At 43.2% G+C, this 14,489-nt stretch overlaps 1 protein-coding gene across 3 annotated transcripts; it reads right to left on the bottom strand.

Annotated features, from left to right (window-relative positions):
* Positions 1-536: 536 nt before the first annotated feature.
* Positions 537-9,053, bottom strand: LOC115796885 (tripartite motif-containing protein 16-like). 3 transcript variants are annotated; one of them, XM_030753359.1, is made up of 2 exons: positions 9,032-9,053; positions 537-3,166 (listed from the first exon to the last, which is right to left on the bottom strand). In XM_030753359.1, the coding sequence occupies exons 1-2, from the start codon at positions 9,051-9,053 to the stop codon at positions 1,488-1,490; spliced, it is 1,701 nt and encodes a 566-aa protein (XP_030609219.1). In that variant the 3' UTR covers positions 537-1,487. The 3 variants fall into 3 exon arrangements, with proteins under 3 accessions (XP_030609219.1, XP_030609221.1, XP_030609220.1); XM_030753361.1 differs by lacking the exon at positions 9,032-9,053 and adding an exon at positions 4,407-4,424 and having other exon boundaries at positions 537-3,143; XM_030753360.1 differs by lacking the exon at positions 9,032-9,053 and having other exon boundaries at positions 537-3,482.
* Positions 9,054-14,489: the final 5,436 nt, after the last annotated feature.

The following is a 14,489-nucleotide window of genomic DNA, read 5'->3' as shown; positions in this document are numbered from 1 at the left end:
AAAGATTTTCTCAGCTAATAATGGAAGACTTACATCAGTTCACTCTTCATTTTTATCACGATTATGTAAAATGTTCACATTGTGTGATTTATTTATTTTTTTTCCATATACTAACACTATACTACGAGTAACTAAAGCTTTCAGACAAATGTAGAGCTGCAATACAATACATCCTGCAGAGCTCCCAAATTCTGCTGTTCTTCAAACTGCTGTTTGGTCGACTTTCTGAGCACAGGTAGAGATTCCTCTGATACTCAGCTGAAGTCCGGTTTGTCAGTTTTAGGACGTTCTGGTCAGTTCTTTGTAAGATAAACTGTTTGGTCCTTTTCTAATGAGCTTTTTCCAGTGTATAATTCTGTCACATGTTTGCTGCACATTTTCCTCAGTATGTTTCCTCATTTCAAACACCACAAAATCAGAAACTCATATTTCCATGTCAAAAGAGAGTCGTACTCATGTCAGAGTGTAACAGACATTTTCATGTAGAGCCAAACATTCACATTTTTAATCCAAATAAAACTTTTCACATTTCACTCATTCTTACAGTTTTTACTTTATTTCTTTTTAACATTTAGTTTAACTGAAGCAGATCAGACATGAGTCGTTTACAGCAGGTGAAGAAACTGTTCAAACTCCACCCACTCTGACTGAATGAGCGGCTGCTGAACAGAAACAGATGAAACTGTTTAAAGGACATTAAACTTCCAGAAACATCCAGCAGATAAGCCAAAACAGAACCATTAGATTGGTGGAGTTTGGAGACGCTCTGCCTGCCAGACACAGCTCAGGGCAAATAAACATGTCTCTCCTCCATAATATACTGTATCATTTAGTTTTTAGATTTAAATGTATAAATGATCAAAGATGATAAAACTTTTCATCTGAAAAATGACATTAAATAACATCACTCTAGATCAATCATTGATTTTTAGTATAAGCATCAGATCATAGTTAAAATGTTCATTATAATCTCAAACAGCTCAAAGATTCAAATTTTTGTTCCATTTTCAAAGTTCAAACCTCAAAGACATCAAGTTTACTTTCATATATGATCAAGAAAATCAACAATCTTCACATTTCAGAAACTGGAAGCAGTTTTAAATATGATTAAAATAATGATAAAACAATCAGTTCTCTAATCATTGACTAACTGATGAATCACTGCAGCTCCAATGGATTCTTTGCATTTGACAACCCACTACAGCAACTACAGAATAAAACCACTAACCAGACTGATTCAAGACTGAAAACATGCTGAATATGAAGAGTAGTATAATTTAAACTCACATGATTATCAGCCATAAGAACAGATCCAGATTTATATTGATGTAAGGTATATAAATGTAAGTACAGTTTGAATCAGTGCAATATTATTTTCAGACATCAATGGACCACTGAACTTCTCAGCTTCTAAAATGTAAAGCCTCATTTAGAAACTACACAAGTACATATAATGGTCAGGATCAACATGAACCTATCTTCTCTGTCTATCTGACTTTAATCAACTCTGCAGTGTCTCCATCTCCCCAAAGATAAAGTCCAGCATAGAGCGGCTGAGTGAATGTGGTCTGGACTCTGTGGAGGAGAGTCATGGTTTCAGAGACGCTGTAGAAAGACAGAATACCTGCTCTGTGATCCAGGTACACTCCTACTCTGGAGGACCGAGGACCTGAGAGGACAGTGTGGACATTGTTGTGCTGAAATTTATAACTGTTTGTGTCACAATATAATGCCCAAGATTTATCATTCCATCCAAAAAAACATTCATATGAGCTCCCTGCTCTGCTGATATTCTTGTATGTAACTGCTACATAAACTTTTCTCCCTCTCCACTCCACCTCCCAGTAACAACGTCCAGTCAGACTCTCTCTACTCAGGACCTGACACCATACAGTGAATCTGTCTGAATGATGAGAATAAGACTGTTGTTGTTTCATTAATGTTACTTTTCTGTTCCCCTCAGATAATAACAGATATCTGTATGCTGTGTTTGGATCCAGTGTGATTTCATGTGAATATTTTAAGAATCCAGCTCTGGTCTTTGGCTCTGATGGTGACAGTAAAACATCCTCTTCAGTGACTGTCAGTGAGATGTTTGTCCATTCCTCTCTCAGGATGTCCTGTAGTTTATCTCTGGTCTCTGACACAGCTGCTGTCACATCCTCAAAGTACCTCAGAGGACCAATATTGATGCTGGATGAGTGTGTAGACTCACTGAGTGCTGACAGTGAGGGGTAGTTGTGTAGAAACTGGTTGTGATCCTCTGTGTGTGAGAGCTGCTCCAGCTCGGCGTCTTTCCTCTTCAGCTCAGCGATCTCCTGCTCCAGCTTCTCCTGAAGCTCTTTGACTCGACTCACTTCAGTTTCCTGCTGGGATCTGACCTGCTGCTTCACATCAGAGCTTCTTTTCTGGATCAGACGGATCAGCTCAGTCAACATCTTCTCACTGTCCTCCACTGCTTTATCAGCGGAGCCATTGATGGCCTCCACCTCCTGTTGAAGCAGCTTCACATCTTTCTCTCGGTCCTGGATTCTCTGCTGGATGTTTAGTCGTCTCACCTCGAGCTCCTTCTGCTTCTCAGTCCTTTCTGCTGCAGCTGGGACTGTTTCATGGCCTTTATGTTCATCCATTGAGCAGAGATAACAGATACTCTGCTGATCAGTACGACAGAAAATCTTCATCACCTCATCATGACGAGAGCAGATGTTCTCCTGGAGCTTCTTGGAGGGGGCCACCAGCTTGTGTTTCTTTAATGGAGCTGCATCAAAATGAGGCTGAAGATGTTTCTCACAATAAGAGGCCAGACAGACTAAACAGGACTTAATGGCTTTCAGCTTCCTCCCAGTGCAGACATCACAGGCCACATCTTCAGGTCCAGCATAGCAGTGATCAGCTGGAGCAGCTTGGACTCCAGTCTTCTTCAGCTCCTCCACTAACTCTGCTAACAGGATGTTTTTCTCCAGGACAGGCCTTGGTGTGAAAGTCTTCCTGCACTGAGGGCAGCTGTGGATTTTCTTCTTCTCCTCCTCTTCATCCCAGAAACATTTAATACAGTTCATGCAGTAGCTGTGTCCACAGGGAATAGTCACTGGATCCTTCAGTAGATCCAAACAGATGGAACAAGAGAATTTCTCTGAATTCATCTGATTTCCTCTCTGAGCCATTTCTCCTCTCAGCAGCAGTGAATGACTGAAAAGTTTCCTCCACAGCAAACAAAAGCGTCACAGTTGTATCAAACTCAAGTTACTTTTCTTTCACTTTCACATGCAGAGTTGCTGCAGTTGAACTTTTGCACTCTGCACTTTAAAGTATAGTGATTACACCAATCCCCGAGCTGGCAGATCTGTCATGTCAGGTCAAATAGTCACAGGATCCTTCAGTAGATCCAAACAGATGGAACAAGAGAAGGTTTCTCGGTCCAGCTGAACTCCTTTCTGCGCCATTTCTCCTCTCAGTGTCAGTGACTGTGTGAGTTTCTCTTCCTTATAACTGAAACTAGTCTGAGCGCTGATCTCAACAGCATGTGTTTCTGCAGTGAATGGAGCCTGTCAGCTCTGACACAGCACCGCATGTTGGTTACACCCATCTTCAAACTGCAGATCTGAAGGGGAGGGAACGAGGAAACAGGGAGGAGGTGAAGAGGGAGGAGTTGTGCTTCATTCCAGGAAGAGGAGCTCTCTGAGAGCGATACTGTGTGTTTAACCCTTTTTATTTACTGATCACCTGAACTTCTCAGCTTGCTAACCCTTCTATATAAATAAACTTCACTTTAGAAAACTTCTCATAGAAGTTAACAAACAGTCCTTCAGTTTTAGTCAAAGCAGGAGGATAATAATCCTAAACATACAGATAAAACAGCCACTGATATGATGCTTTTATTGCATTTAAGTTCATGGTAACTTCAATTGTTTCTTTTTCTCAAACACCAACAAAGGTGATGGGGTGAAGCAGGTGTTGTAGTTAGTGTGTGAGGCAGTAAACAAAGTAAAGTGTTAGAGGCAGACAGAGGAACAGAAGAGGAAGATGACAAAAGGTAAACAAGACTCCAGTAGAAAGAGTGTCAGCACTTTACTATCAATACTGAAGCTGATGATTAATAGGAAGCAGCAGGTGAGGACAGTTAGGTATTATTTTGTGGCACTTACTTTATTTCGTTTTTTGCTACTTCTGCTCCACTTCAGAATCCATTTAATCCATTTTCTCGACCACTTGTCTAATTCGTGGTCTCAGGGAGGAAGCCGGAGTACCCAGAGGAGACCCACACAGGCACAGGGAGAACATACAAAGTCCACAGAGACACACACAGATTGTTCATTTTCAGTATGTTTGTGCAAAGTTTCATGAGGCTTTAAACACATTCAGCCCCACAAAAATTTGATCAATGTTTGATAGGAATCATAAAAAACGTCTTTCTTTCTGTTCATCAGGGGATAGATCTCAAAAACCAAACATATCAAAAAGTTTTTCTTCTGTTATTTTGGCCGAGTTGATCACAACTTTTACAGTCAGCAGGGACTTAGCTAAAGGGGGGGCATGGGGTGGTGTTATCCACGTGAAATCTGATTGACTCCTTGAGCTTTTCATATTGATTCTTCTTCATTGGCCTCAATTAACTGCTCACTTTCAAAGATGCCACAGCCTCCTTCCAAGGCTCCCAGACGGCCTTGGATGGCTGTCTGTCTAAATCACCTCCTGCAGATGTTTGTAAACAGATGCTCTTCTCCCCCGCCCCGTGTTGTGACCTGTATGAACTGGTATCCTGGCAACCAAGGCTGACTGTACCATCTTATCATGAACATTATCATGAACTGCTGGTCTGGAAGCTGTGTGGCCATCACAGCATCCTGCTCGTCTCCACTGGCAGCCCCTCCCCTACCCACCCTAGTGCTCTCCAGGCTTTAAATGTGCTGCTGCTTTGCTGAGGTGTTTTTTGGAACCTCGTAAGGTGTTCATAATGAACACAGTACTAGATGATTTTTTTGAACCTACCTATCCTAATGTATCTCTTTCTGTTGTCCTGCTAAAGGTAGCGCCGGTAAAACGGCTGCATGACCTCAGACACCTGCCCCCCCTGTTTGTGTTTGTCTCTGTGTTTGTATTTCTTGGATTTCTGTTAACTGTAATTTCCCCATTGTGGGACTAATAAAGGTATTCATATTTGTATTCGTATACAAAGGTTTCAGTTAACTCCATTGGGTTAACTGTGAATAAATGTCGTGGTCCTGGGCTGTGTGTCCAGCATTTTGTGTTTTATTCTTGTAGGTTCTGAGTTCTATTATGTTCTTAGTTTGTTTTGGTTTTGATCATTCATCTTAGTTCTGTCTTGCTATTAGTTATTGTTTACATTTTGATTTCCTACTTCCTAGTAACATCAGTTCCTGATGTTTACTGATCCTGGAAAACAACCAATCAGCACTAAGAATAAAGCAGAGACGTGACAAAGTGGGTTAATGGGGGTGACCATAAAACAAGACTTTAGCTGGACCAATGCCCTGAGGTCCTGTGTAACAATGTTAAATGTCCAAACAAGCTGTATGGGTCAGAGCGTTATCAAGGTTATAAGAAGATAACCCCTCAAACTTCACAGCACAGGAGCAGCAACATTTCTTCAAACGCTGCTTCGTTGGTGCCTGTAAATGGAGCACATATGAGTCACTAAATTTGACCAACACGTGAACTTTGGTGCTTTTCCTACTTTTGAAAGACTGGTAAAGTTACCTGCTGCACCATGAGGAGGATTCACCTGACAGTAACATCCTGTCTGCAGCTCACACTCACCTGGAGGAACTTTCTAAAACCTCCTGAATCAGTCAAAGTGAATGAGTCCTCCACACTAAGCCACCAGTTTAAACGCTGCAGATCGACCTGGTTTTATATTCAGTCATAAAATGTTCAACAGCCTTGTTGAAGGTGGTCGGCATAAAATTCTCATTTAACCTTGATTTAACACAGAGGAGCCGTTCTCTCTTTTTAATCTAATTTGTCAGAATTTGTCAAATTCAGCACTGCAGCGCTGGCTCACTGAATCCTCCAATAAATTAAAAAGAAAAGAAAAGGTATGAAAAATAAATGGTCTACGCTTATGTTATGAAATCTGGGACGATGCAACCAAAAATGATCAGCATGCAGTTAAAGAAGCAAAAGCATCTTTTTTTCCCCTCTAATTTAATTTTAGAAAATCAATCAAACGCTATTTAAACTTGCTCAGTTGTAACCCTCTCATCATTTTACCAATGCATCATAAGAAGCATGTGAGAAGTTTTTGTATTTGTTCTTAGAGTAAATGATATAAGGCAGCAAAGTGTAAAACTGGACCCGTGTTCACATTCCTGTAGAGAAACTTTTAATTATTGAGGTGATTGTTGTTGTGAACTGATGCTCAGAGGTGGGATTTAACAAAGTACAAATACTTCATTACTGTACTTCATTAGAATTTTCAGGTATCTGTACTTGAGTATTTATTTTTCTGACTACTTTTTACTTTTACTCCCTACATTTTCATAAATCTGTACTTTCTGCTGCTTACATTTTCAAAATAGAATCGTTACTTTAGGTTTAACATCTGAGGGAAGATTTTATTTCCAGTCACTGCGCCTACAAACTAGGGATGCGCCGATCCGATATTCAGTATCGATCCGATCCTGGCCTAAATTACTGGATCGGATAAATAAAAAATGCAATCCGATCCGACCCACATTAGGTGCATTCAGTTTTCGGTCGTCGTCTTCTTCTTGTGGGTCTGTGGTTGACCAAACCAACTTAGAGCTGCATTACCGCCACCTACTGGAATGGAGTGGAGGATCAGGAGTTATTTCCTTTGACACTGAGCGATCATCGCTGACATGTTTTTTCCGCCTCCACCGCTCTCTGTCGTGTTTGTGTGTTGTGCTCGCTGTGCTGAGAATCAGCTGTTATTTCTTTCTCTACTTCAGCTCCCGGACATACTGCTAGCGAGTGCAGCTATTAGCACTGGTGACCGTCCATACCGGAAGGACCCCTTCCCCGTCAAAATATTTTTGATACTTTAATCCCTGATTAGTGACTAAATATAGACCTGCAGTAGAAACGTATTTAGGAGAATGCTTGTGAATATAAAGCATTACAAGATTGCGCTCACGCAGCCCCAGTTTTTCAACATTAACACTGAAAACACAACAACAGCAGTCAGCTGTTTTACTATGGGGCTATTATTGTAGCAAAAGTTCTGTGTGTCAACTGGATCCACATGTGTAGAGATTTGTGTGTGCGTAAGTGGATCTGTCTGTATCTGGATCCACGTGTGTAGAGATTTGTGTGTATGTAAGTAGATCTGTCTGTATCTGGATCCACGTGTGTAGAGATTTGTGTGTATGTAAGTAGATCTGTCTGTATCTGGATCCACGTGTGTAGAGATTTGTGTGTGCGTAAGTGGATCTGTCTGTATCTGGATCCACGTGTGTGTATCGCGATCTGTATTTTGATCTGTGTGTCTGTAATCAGATTTGTAAATGTGCAAAGAAATCTGCAGCGCAGATATTAATGGTTGCAAAGTCTTAAAGTTTTTCTCAAGTCACTGAAAACACGTACCTCAGGCCGCCAAGCTTTACAATTGGCTCTTTTTACACACGTGACTTTTGCTACACTTCTGCCGCCGCAGAATCTGTGACAGATTTGTGCGTAATCGAGGGCTCTTTCACCCTCAGTCAGGCTCACAGGCGGGTTGCGTTCAGGTCCGCTGGGACTTATTACTCGGTCTAACAGCGTCACATTAGCCTGCTGGTAGCGGTGGCTGTGCCGATGCAAGGCTGGCTCAGATGGACACTTCACTGGATTCACCACATGCTAACTGTAAGTACCTCTTTCTATTTGTTCAGTTGCTTCATCAGCAGCTCGTATTGGAGCCCTGTGAAAAATCAAATGCAACTGGAATGGAGGCTGTAACTGGAACAGCTGATTACTCAGCTGATGGTTCACCAGCAAACTGATGTCAGCTAGCTGAAGCAGTTAGCTAAAACTGACTGTGTAGGAGTCATTGGAGGATCTGATCAGTAGAAGCAGACTAGGATATGACTGATGTAAGAATGGTCAAAGTACTCAAAGCTTTATCACACTGAAGGAATCATGAAACGAGCACACGCAGAATAACTGTGTATGAATGCCTCTGTGTCCAAAGCCCAGTCACAGTAAATACAGAGGGATGCTTCTCTGCAGCAGTCTGTGACCTCTGTCAGTACTGACTGCACACTTTATTTATGGAAAATTATTAATAACACACTTGGATAATACTCCATTACAAGTAAGAGTCTGGCTTTCAGAAACTACTAAAGAATGCAGCATTATCAGCAAAGTTTCAAAATATTTAAACTTTATTAGTACTTTAAGCATTTCCAGAGCAAATGCATCTTCAAACCAAGCAGCTCCCACTGTGCAAACATCAGTGTCATCAGAAAAAAAAGCATTTTATTATTGTAAATTCCTTTAAAACACACAATGTAGAGTTGGATTGGAGCGTCCTTTAGTTATAGCAATGACTGAATATGAAGTAAAAATATGAGCCTTGTTGTTGTATTTGTTGGCCTAACCTATAATTATCTGTTCCAAATCTCTTCAAGGTCTTTCTTGGTGAAAAAGAAGGTTTGCAGACCCACCACCTCTGTCAGCAGATCCTCCAGCTGCAGTTTGATCTCCTCCCTGCTCCTGCTGCTGTGCCTCCAAAAGGAGGTGCAGGGGTCAGCACGATCCACTCACATACAGTCTCATGGAAACCTGCACTATATTTTGCACATTATCTCTAAGTTCTGATGTACACAGAGGTGTCAAAGTCATTTAGTTAATGGGCTGGATGCTGTCCAGTTTAAAATGGACCAACTCAGTAAAAACCACTGCATAATAATGGACGTGATCTTTAACAGTCAGAAAACATTGATGTCAGTTTACTTTCAAGTCAGTTTACAGTTTACACAAAGTTGATCTATGATGTCACCAAATCATCACATAGTTTTTTAAGTAAACAACAGTTGTATTTTACGTCATTTTGACTCCATATGTTCACTGCTGTTCAATAATGTCTGCATCACATCACCACAGCAGAAACAGCAGCAGTGCTTTGACTGTAAAATAATGACAAAGTAAACAAAGTAATTTTCCCACTTTGTTAAATTAAAAAATATCTGCAGCAAAACTTTGAGTATTTTAATCATTCCAGGTTTTCCAACATTATAAGAATTTTTTTTATTTCCCTGCTGGGGTGATTTTATAATAATGTAAGATTGACTTTTCTAAACTGACCAGCTGTCATTAACAATGGATTAATAAAGAATGTCTAAAAGCTAATAATAATGACTCACCTTGTAAAAGTAGCATTACTGTCTACAGTGTTTACCAAGGATGGAGAACACTGAGCTGCACTGATGGCAGCTGAGTTTGAGGAGTTTAGAGGCCAGAAATGTAACATCATCATTAAGACCTGTGCTGCCTGAGCATATTGAACCTGTGTGGCTCCTTTTGTTCCTTTATTTGCCTCTGTTCCTCATTCTCTGCATTTTGTGTTAGCAACACTTTAAATGTTCAGAGTTGTGTGCCTGAGTACAGAGGATCTGTCTCTGAGGTCTGCACTGTCTTTATAACAGCCTCTGAGGAGCATCTGCAACTGAATCAGAATCAGAATCAGAATCAGAATCTTTATTGTCATTGTACACAGAAGTTGCACAACGAAATTTAAAATGCATTCCTTTCTAGGTGCCTCAGACAATAAATAATAAAATAATAAAAATATGAGTGATAAAAATGATTACTCAAATACAGTGCACAATAGTAAATTAACAGACGAATCTAGCCCCAATACACACCAACGCACGCACACAGTCAGCACTACCACCCCACATCACTGTCCAAACCACACAGAGTTCAGTTCAATGATAGCCCTGGCATAAAAGCTGTTCCTCAGTCTGTTTGTTCTGGCCTTCATTGTTCTGAAACGTCTGCCTGATGGCAGTAGCTGAAACAAGGAGTGTCCAGGGTGTGAGGGGTCCTGGAGGATGTTCTGTGCCCTCCTCTGGCAGCGGGCATTGAACAGTTCCTGGAGGGAGGGCAGGGGACAGCCTATGATCTTTTGAGCCGTGTTGATGATTCGCTGGAGTGTTTTCCTGTCTGCTGCTGTGCAGCTGTTGAACCACACGCACAGACAGTAGGTCAGGATGCTCTCTACAGAGCAACGGTAGAAGGACACCAGCAGATTCTGGGTCAGATGGTTGCTCCTAAGAACCCTCAGGAAATGCAGTCTCTGTTGGGCCTTCCTGACAATGCTGGTCGTATTGATACTCCAGGTCAAATCATCCTGCAGATGTACTCCCAGGAACCTAAAATCTGAAACCAGCTCCACTTCATCCCCCTCGATGAACAGAGGTTGAATGACATGTGTTGTCCTCCTAAAGTCTACTACCATCTCCTTTGTCTTAGTGGTGTTCAGGATCAAGTTATTCTCACTGCACCACCTTGACAGCCGCTGCACCTCGTCCCGGTATGCTGACTCATCCCCGCCTGATATGAGCCCCACCACAGTGGTGTCATCCGCAAACTTAATGATGCAGTTACTGGCATGTATGGAGGTGCAGTCATGTGTGTAGAGGGTGAAGAGTAGGGGACTCAGCACACAGCCCTGTGGAGAGCCGGTGCTGAGGCTGATGGCTGAAGAGAGGTGGGGACCTACTCTTACCCTCTGGGAACGGTCTGTCAGGAAGTCCTTGATCCAAAGACAGGTGGAGCGTGGTATCCCCAGATCTGACAGTTTAGTCACCAGTCTGCCAGGAAGGATGGTGTTAAACGCCGAGCTGAAGTCCACAAAGAGCAGCCGAGCGTAGTTCCCCCCCTGCTCCAGGTGAGAGAAGGCAGAGTGGAGGGCCGTGGCAATGGCGTCCTCTGTGGACCGGTTGGCTCTGTAGGCAAACTGGTGGGGGTCTAGTCTGGGGGAGAGACTGGAGATGACGTGAGCCCGGACAAGCTTTTCAAAGCACTTCATAACAATTGGTGTGAGTGCTACTGGCCTGTAGTCATTCAAACCTCTGATAGTGTTCTTCTTGGGGATGGGGACGATAATGGAGGACTTCAGGCAGGAAGGGACAGCAGCCTGGCTCAGGGACTGGTTAAAAATGCTGGTAAAAATACCAGCCAGCTGAGCCGCACAGACCTTCAGTATCCGTCCAGAGACACCATCGGGCCCCACAGCTTTCCTGGGGTTCACAGTTTCCAGCATACGCCTCACCTCTTGCTCTTGCAGCTTGAGGATGCTGCTGCTGCCTGCTGATGGATGTTGGATGGCTGTCTCTGATTGCTGTACCTCAAAGCGTGCAAAGAAGCTGTTCAGCTCCTCTGCCAGATTGATGTTACGCTGATCAACTAACAGGCTGGATTTGTAGTTCAAAATATGCCGAACCCCTTGCCACACCTGCCTGAAGTCGTGGCTCTGGAAACAGTCCTCAATCCTCCTCTTATACACAGCCTTGGCCTCCCTGATGCCCCTCTTCAGGTTGGCTCTGGCAGCGCTGTAAAGCGCCCCATCACCAGCTCTGAAGGCGATGTTCCTCTCTCTGAGTAAGCTCTGCACCTTTCCATTCATCCATGGCTTTCTATTTGGAAAAACCCGGATATTCTTGTCCACAGTTACAGTGTCGGTGCAGAACTTGATGTAGTCCAGAACAGCCGAGGTATACTGCTCCAGGTCCTGGTGCTTGAATACGTCCCAGTCAGTTGTTTCAAAGCAGTCCTGCAGCTGTTGAGAGGCACCTTCAGGCCAGGTCTGAACAGTCTTAGATGTAGAAAGAGCATTTTTGCTGAGGGGGGTGTATGCTGGAATCATAAGCAGGGACAGATGGTCTGACTGGCCCAGATGTGGCAGTGGCACAGCCCTGAAACCCAGCTTGATGTTAGAGTAGACTTTATCCAGTGTGCTGTTCCCTCTTGTAGGGCATTTAACATGCTGATGGAACTTGGGTAGAACAGTCTTTAAATCGACATGGTTAAAGTCTCCTGCAATGATGTGTACAGCCTCAGGATATCTGCTCTGTTGACTGCAAACCGTGTCATGTAAGAGACTAACAGCCGAGTTAGCATTAGCATCAGGGGGAAGATAAACAACAGTGATCAAAACAGCTGTAAACTCACGGGGCAGATAGATGGGCCTGCATTTAACAGTCATGTACTCCAGGTCCGGAGAGCAGTGGCTGTTCACAGTCATACTGTCTGTACACCAGCTGTTGTTTACATACAAGCACACACCCCCTCCTCTGCTCTTACCGGAGGTCCGCATTCTGTCATGCCGGTGCGTTGTCCTGCCGGCTAGCTCGATGGCTGCATCAGGAATGGATGAATGAAGCCAGGTCTCAGTGAAGAGCAAAACGCAGCAGTCCTTCACGGTCCTGTTTGTAGCCACCAGCAGTCTCAACTCATCCATTTTATTCGGGAGTGATCTTACATTGGCGAGGAAAACACTGGGTAACGGAGGTCTATGAGGCCGTTTACGTAGCCTCTCCAAAACGCCAGCTCTGCCGCCTCTTTTCTGCCTCCTTTCTCTGCGCCGTCTCCGTCTGCGACCCCCCCTCACAGGGATGATGAACCACAAAGAGCCAGGTGGTCTGGCGATGTCCACCGGGATGTTGTGAGAGTGGAGGAAGTCAGCCATAACCGCCTGCTCACTTTGTGCTCCTATATATAGGAGTTCGTGCCGTCTGTATGTTATAATGTCCGCCCGACATAATGGTGATGTGTTGAGCCACAGTTGAAGCACACATAACAACATACACAATTTCACAGAGCACCGAAAAGGAGAGCACTGAGCCGCTGCGACTATGCGCACCACCATCTTGTGTCTTTTTTTGCAGTTTCTGCAGTTCCCCCCAAGCAGCTGATGGTGAAGGCAGTCTACTCGCGGGGCCTCGACATGCTCTTAATAAAAATCAAACTGTTTACCATTGAACACCTCACAGTTAGCCCAACTCAGGCAGGGTCACTGCCTGTAGCACAGGGCTTGATTTTGGACACTGCTACTTAAGTGAATCTTCAAATTTCTTCAAAACTTTAACCTTTTAAGACTGCTGAAAAATGTGGAGCTCAGGGCTGAGGTCAGCATGAACTCCAAGGGACTGAATTTCTGGATGTGCAGTTTCTGTAGAAAAAGGAATCAGTGTTAAGGTCACATAAAGCAGTACAATGGTTTGAATGTCCTCAGAAATGTCCTTTACATTTTATTTACATCTGAATATATGACCTGATGGTTCTACATGAGTCAAATATAGAAATCATTAGCAGGACTCTGGAGAACTTGACTGCATACTGAGGAGGTAATTCAGCCATTTGATTCAGGTGTGTTGGATCAGGGACACATCTAAAAGCTGCAGGACACCAGCCCTCGAGGCCTGGAGTTGAAGAGCCCTGGGTTAGGTCAACAAATGCAAAAACAAGGCTCATATTTTTACTTCATATTCAGTCACTGCTATAACTAAAGGACGCTCCAATCCAACTCTACATTGTGTGTTTTAAAGGAATTTACAATAATAAAATGCTTTTTTTTCTGATGACACTGATGTTTGCACAGTGGGAGCTGCTTGGTTTGAAGATGCATTTGCTCTGGAAATGCTTAAAGTACTAATAAAGTTTAAATATTTTGAAACTTTGCTGATAATGCTGCATTCTTTAGTAGTTTCTGAAAGCCAGACTCTTACTTGTAATGGAGTATTATCCAAGTGTGTTATTAATAATTTTCCATAAATAAAGTGTGCAGTCAGTACTGACAGAGGTCACAGACTGCTGCAGAGAAGCATCCCTCTGTATTTACTGTGACTGGGCTTTGGACACAGAGGCATTCATACACAGTTATTCTGCGTGTGCTCGTTTCATGATTCCTTCAGTGTGATAAAGCTTTGAGTACTTTGACCATTCTTACATCAGTCATATCCTAGTCTGCCTCTACTGATCAGATCCTCCAATGACTCCTACACAGTCAGTTTTAGCTAACTCTTTCAGCTAGCTGACATCAGTTTGCTGGTGAACCATCAGCTGAGTAATCAGCTGTTCCAGTTACAGCCTCCATTCCAGTTGCATTTGATTTTTCACAGGGCTCCAATACGAGCTGCTGATGAAGCAACTGAACAAACAGAAAGAGGTACTTACAGTTAGCATGTGGTGAATCCAGTGAAGTGTCCATCTGAGCCAGCCTTGCATCGGCACAGCCACCGCTACCAGCAGGCTAATGTGACGCTGTTAGACCGAGTAATAAGTCCCAGCGGACCTGAACGCAACCCGCCTGTGAGCCTGACTGAGGGTGAAAGAGCCCTCGATTACGCACAAATCTGTCACAGATTCTGCGGCGGCAGAAGTGTAGCAAAAGTCACGTGTGTAAAAAGAGCCAATTGTAAAGCTTGGCGGCCTGAGGTACGTGTTTTCAGTGACTTGAGAAAAACTTTAAGACTTTGCAACCATTAATATCTGCGCTGCAGATTTCTTTGCACATTTACAAA

Source organism: Archocentrus centrarchus, chromosome 18 (assembly GCF_007364275.1).
Source record: "Archocentrus centrarchus isolate MPI-CPG fArcCen1 chromosome 18, fArcCen1, whole genome shotgun sequence".
Classification (NCBI taxonomy): domain Eukaryota; kingdom Metazoa; phylum Chordata; class Actinopteri; order Cichliformes; family Cichlidae; genus Archocentrus; species Archocentrus centrarchus.
The sequence above is the reverse complement of the archived record's forward strand: the minus strand, read 5'-3'. Positions and strand labels throughout refer to the sequence as shown.